General features: G+C 38.7%; 1 protein-coding gene across 1 annotated transcript in view; it reads right to left on the reverse strand.

The window, feature by feature from the left end:
- Positions 1-2,186, reverse strand: part of TWF1 (twinfilin actin binding protein 1) — a 22,020-nt gene extending 19,834 nt beyond the window's left edge. The window contains exon 1 of the mRNA XM_019514610.1: positions 2,003-2,186. Within this exon, the coding sequence (XP_019370155.1) occupies positions 2,003-2,171 (169 nt within the window). The 5' untranslated portion in view covers positions 2,172-2,186. The remainder of the gene's footprint in view (positions 1-2,002) is intronic.
- Between the last annotated feature and the right edge of the window lie 4,063 nt (positions 2,187-6,249).

Raw genomic sequence — 6,249 nt, forward strand, 5'->3', positions numbered from 1 at the left:
GTTAATAAAGGAGCAAATTTTACCCTTAGTGACAGGTATCAAATTTATTTTTGGTATAATTATTTATTTTCTACTGACAACCAAAAGTACAGATCTTCTGAAGATAAATGTGGCTCCAGTTCAAACCCAGGCTGTAATCTGTGGAAGTCCTTTCATTAACTTAAATAGAAATTGGCCCACATCCTTAAACATTAACCTTATAAATTATGATAAGAAATCCAAATTTTACTGGTAAGATTCAAAACCAGAAGAATGCCAGATGAGCTCAGCAACTCAAAAGATTAAGCTTTTCATTTCCCTCACTTCAAATGGGAGTTTGAACCATGCCCAAATTAGCATTAGGTGACGTCCTTCAGTATCCAATTTGTGCAAGTGAAACAGAGAATTATAACAAACGAATGAAAACTTAGCATGAGAAGCTCGATTCAAAAGATCCACGTACATAAAAAATATCATTCCAGTTAAAAAATGAAAGCTGTTTTTAATAGATAAGTGCAATTATTTATTTCTTCTTATTTCCATTAGTGCAACAATAATCTGATACTTTTAACTGTTTGAGAGAAAGCATTTCACAAAAAATCATATAAAAAGCCTATTAATTTGTACATGATACATGAAAAGCAGCTATATTAACAATCTATTAATATTAATCTTGTTCTTGGAAACACTGACATGTCAGAGGGACAGTCCAGATTTTTAGCTAAGCATATACCTTTGTCATTTTATCTACCTTACAGAACTCAGCAACACAGCTATAAAATTGAGAAAAATAAGAAGACTATGCCTGCATTATTTGTGCCTTAATGAATTTAACCACTTAAAATGCTAAACCTTTTTTCTATTACAACTTTATAATCTTTGTTTCTGCATGACTATCTTGTTTTTAATTATCCATAATTTGCTTGCTTCTCTCATGAAGTATTTTAGATAAGACTTTTAATTACTGACAGCTGTGGCAATAGGCTTCCTTCCATCCCCCAGGTACAAATGATGTCTCGACTTCAAAAAGAAAGCGGTATCACAATATTTCAAAACATTCACCAACTTCACAATAAATATTAAGTTAAAAAAACCCTAGCTACATAGTTTAAATAATAATACTGTTTTGACAACGTATTTGAGCATCCTACCTTGAATGCAAATCATGTTATATTCCAGGACCTGGCTTCTAATGCTCCAGTGCTACTGGAGTAGGATTTTGCCACATTTTCAAAGCTAGTTACTACTGCTACTTTTCAGAGATATTGAGCATTAGGGATCCCATTGCCTTGAATAGGAATTGAGAGGGCTGAATATTTCTGAGCATCAAGCCCAAGATGTTTCAAGCTGAGCATCTATGCTTTCAGTCAAAATGAGCAGCTACATTTGAAAAGTGTACTTGACGCCTGCTTTCTACTTTAATAAAGAAAATACACAGGATGGGATGGAACATAAAAGTTGTATAAAGAAGGGCAAATTGTTTTATCATGCTGATTCAGCTGAAATTCAACAGGCATCTGGTACATCAGTGTTTGCAAACCTGACCTGGAAAAAACATGCCACAATCCCCTGCCTCCACTCCTACTGTTGCTTTCTCCAGAAAAGCTAGAGCAGTGGCTTCTTGCAGAATAATAGTTGCAGCAGCATTGCCAAAGAGGTAAATTTTAAAATTCACCTACAGGAACTGGCTCCAGCATTAAAAAATAGTTTAAGTGGAAAGCAGTCAAAAGAAGCTACACAAATAGTTCTGCCACTCTTTCCCCTTCCTCTCCTATTTAACACTTAATTTGGGATGAAATAGTACTCAGAAGGAAAGAGTCTAACATGCAGAAAGAGATGAAAACATTGGAAACCATTCTAAATATCACAACATTAAATTTTTACCTTGATTATATCTACACATGTAATAAAAATCAAAGATCAGAATTGTTATTTTTAACTTATACATGAAAGTCATTATAACACAACTAATAAACTTGAGAAAGTATCAGACAAAACAGAAACATATATTCAAATAACTAACCATTTTCAATAACTATTTTTAGAAGCCTGTATTGTCCATTTCTTGCTCTGGCAAAGGTTTCTTTAACATCTCCACTAGCTAAAAGGGGAAAAAAAAAAAAAAAAAAAAAATCAGTAAATAAATGAAGAAGATTTACTGCATTTAAAAAACAAAAAATATATTCATTCATGTGTTTGAATGTCTACATAATCCCCCCTCATGTAACATAATCAGCTGTATATACTTAATGTTCACATGTACATAATCACTTGTAGGTTTTACAGCTAATACAGCAGAGATGAATTCTAGTATACATCTGAAAGCAGTAATTTCAGGATGTTTGCAGGCCCAGGTATACATCTTCAATTTATTAATTGCCCACTAGCCAGATACAAAATGGATGTGAAAGACAGATGCAAACAGCATGCAGGTAGAAATTAACAGTATCTGGTTGCCATGTTGCTAATGTTTCACAAGAGCTCTGACCCTGAACATCATGGGTAAAGCTCCCTCCCTTCTTTTACAACTATCCAGGCATTTTCAATTCCTGACCTGCTGCAATAGAATGGGTTTATAATTAATTTTGTACCTTAAGCTCTCACTTCCTTTGTAGCACTTGTAATTTGTTACCGGTTCCAACATTCTTTTTGAAATTACTTTTTATAATCAATTAATGTATAGATTACTGATTGGCCCATCCCATACATTTGCTGCATCTTTGTACACTGGGCCATCTCCTTTACTTAGGAAGATTTTCACAATCTAAAATATGGGGGAAGAAAGAAAACCTCACAAACACAGACTTAAGAGGGAGCTTTTAAGAGGCATAGATGGCAATAAGATTCTCAATCCCACTGACAGTCTCATTGGTTGCCTGCAATTTGCGCTTCAACCATCTCAAGGTCTCCAGCCCTAAGGATTATGAAAATCATCAGTGATGCACTGACCCTCTTTAACTTCTAAGAGGAAGTGTTTTTGGTCTCTTCTCCCCTTCCCTCCTCCCACCCTCCTGGCTGCTAGGGTAGTGAAAGGTCTATTACTCCACATTTCCCAAAGAAGTCTGGATGACTGATTTATGTAATATCATAAAATTACTGCAATCCAGTCTATAACACCGGAAAACACATTAATTGGATTCTTATTGATTCATCAGAACCAAGATGATTAAAATACTAGTAGTCTCAGTTAAATTTCAGATAAACCTCAGAGATGGGACTTTACCTCCATTTCCAATGCTATTGATTTTTATATTCCTGTCCACACTATTCCTATTAAATACTTCAAAAAAGCAGTTGAACATGGGTAGCGTTCAACTTAAAAAGGTAAAACAATTTGCATCTGGACTACAAGGTAAAACAATTTGCATCTGGACTACAAGGTAAAGATGGCAAACTAACTTATACAGGTATACTGAAGAACTGTGTTTGAATCCTAAAAGGATTATCTTGGCCTCGGTGGTTCTTTTGAACTTTGTTGAGGGTTAGTCAATTTAACTGTAGCATAGACAGGGAATTATATAGGATTTACTGCAGAGCTGTACAAGCTGCTCTTTCTGAATAATCCCACAGTACACAGCACAGTGCCAGCAACATAAAAGTCCACTATCAAACCAGGAAACAAACAAAGGGCTGATAGAGTTACCTGCTGAAGCAGGTGCATTGGCAGATTCTACTAGTTTAACCCATAACCACATATTCAAACAAATTCTTTGTTTTTCTTCAAGGATATGTCCCACCCCACTTTACATTTTCAGGCTAACAAGGGGGTTTATTTTAGAATTTCTCTGGGCTACCATTAATTAGACAGTGGTCACTGGAAAAATAATGCCAACCCAATATGTAAACAATCTACTGCTCACGCTTTTCCAGAAACCCTAGGCCCCTTTATAGTACTTCATAAAGAAAGGAAAGTCTTCAAAAGTTTATAATTTCCAACATGCTACAGATATGTGACCTGCATGAAGTAATTTAGAAAATTTTGCCTAAAGAAAACATCTACAGCATTCCATGCAATGGAAACAAGTAATACCAAATCATAAGATATTTGTTAACACGATAAGATGTCCAATCCTTCATTTAGCTTCTGGTTATTAGGTATCCAATAAATTTGAAGCACAAATCCTCCCATTACTTGTTCTACTATGCTTATAGAAAATAGTGTTGCTAACTCTTGTGACCCCTCCCCACCCCATGAGCAACACTAGTTCGGCAGGGCTGGGATGGGACTGGAGCCACAACCAGGACCAGCCTGAGAATGGCACAAAAAAACGACACCTCTTCTGAATTTCAGCCCCGCAGAGGAGACAAACCATATGACTACCCCCATTCGGCGCCCTCCTGCAGTAAGGCTGCTTAAGCAGCAAACCAGAACACTGCTTCCATTTTTCCTCAAAAGCCAGCACTATTTCACAGGAAGGGAGGGAGAAAAAGAAAAGAGCTCAGCTGCTCTGAATGGGAATGAAACATAGAGAGGAAGGATACCTAGACACCTGTCTCCTACATCCCATTGCAACTGTTCCAGCGAAGAACCCCTAGGAGCATCAGCCAACAGAAGTGAGGCAGGGGTGCAAGAAAATTGGCAGAACTAATCTCATAATTGTAAAATCTGACTCATGATTTTGGAACCTTTGGCAAGACTGAGAAACATAAAAGATGTTTGAAGGGTAGGATGGTCATTGAGAGTGACACAGATAAACTGTACAAGCGGTCCAAAAATAATCAAATGAAATAAAGTAAGGAAAAAAAAAAGAAGTCCAGCATTTAGGACAGAATGATCACATGCACAAATACAGACTGGGGAATAACTGGCTAATCCAGTGGGGGCCAACCTTTCTGATTGGCCTTTTTGATAATTACAGGTCTAGGAAACATGACTTAAAATAAAAGGTTAGAAGAACTGGAATTACTTAGTTTGGAAAAAAGACAAGGAGGATTTGATAACAGTCTCCAAGTAGCTGGAGGGTGGTTATAAAGAGGATTGTGATACACTATTCCCTGTGGCTGCTAGGGACAGGACAAGAAGTAAAGGTATTAAATTGCAACAATGGAAATTTAGTTTGGATATTAGGAAGAACTTCTCACTACAATGGTAGTTAAGCATTTAAAAAAAAAAAAAAAAAAAAAAAAAGACTGACTAGGTTATGAAATCTCCATCCTTAAAGGTTTTAAAGAGCAGGTTAGGTAAGCTTCTCTGGAATAGTTTAGACAGGGATGATCCTGCCTTGGGGTTGGACTAGATGAGCTTTTGAGGTCCCCTTCCAGCCCTACTTCTTCTCTATAGGTATAAAGAGACACAGAACCATACAAAGTTATGGTTGGAAGGGACCTCAGGAGGTCATGTAGTTCAACCCCCTGCTCAAAACAGAACCATCCCCAAGTAGATCATCCCAGCCAAAGCTTGTCTAGTTGGGTGTTGAAAACCTCCAAGGATGGAGCTTCCACCACCTTTCTGGTGCTCCAGTGTTTTACTGCCCTCCTAGTGAGAAGTTCTTCCTAATCTCTAACCTCAATTTCCCTTGCTGCAACTTGAGACTGTTGCTCCTTGTTCCGTCATCTGCCACCACTAAGAACAGTCTAGCTCCATCCTCTTTTGAACCCCCGTCAGGTAGTTGAGAAGACTAAGAAGGGATTTAATATCAGCTTTCTTCTCCAAATTAAATAAACCCACTTCTCTCAACCTCTCCTCAGAAGTCACGTGCCCCAGCCCCCTCACCATTTTCATTGCTGACATCTTCAAATAAAGCAGATTACCTATTGCTGGGATGTATCCTGCCATGTCGCCTCTTGTTCTGTGTTGGGCAGGGGCCCAATCCTATGGGACAATGGGCAGCATGGACCCCAAATGGCCCTTGAACTCTCCAGGGTGCATCTCTACAAGTGGGGAAAGCCTAGGTTCCCCACTTATACAGGCATGTCCTGGAGACTGCCCAGGGCACATCTCTGCTAACAGAAAACCTCAGCTTTTCCTTGGGGGTCTCTGTAAGGCGGAACCTAGGGTGGTACTCCTGGGGCTTAGAGAGGCCCAATCCTGCATGGGGATTCTGGGGGCATGGAAGAGCGGGCCCCTCAACCACCTGCCTGGGATGGTTGGAAAGCACGGGCAGTTCTGGACGCCTGTACTCTCGTGCCGTAAAGCTAACAGATGTCTGCCACAACAAAGCTGCAGAAACCATTATCACCTTTGTCACGCCCACAGATTTTGGGCTTTGCAGGGCAAGGGGCTGGGCTGTTGTACTACCATACTGGGGTTTTTTTAGAGAGATGTGGGTT

Source organism: Gavialis gangeticus, unplaced genomic scaffold (genome assembly GCF_001723915.1).
Source record: "Gavialis gangeticus isolate Ggan-Ray unplaced genomic scaffold, GavGan_comp1, whole genome shotgun sequence".
Lineage (NCBI taxonomy): Eukaryota > Metazoa > Chordata > Crocodylia > Gavialidae > Gavialis > Gavialis gangeticus.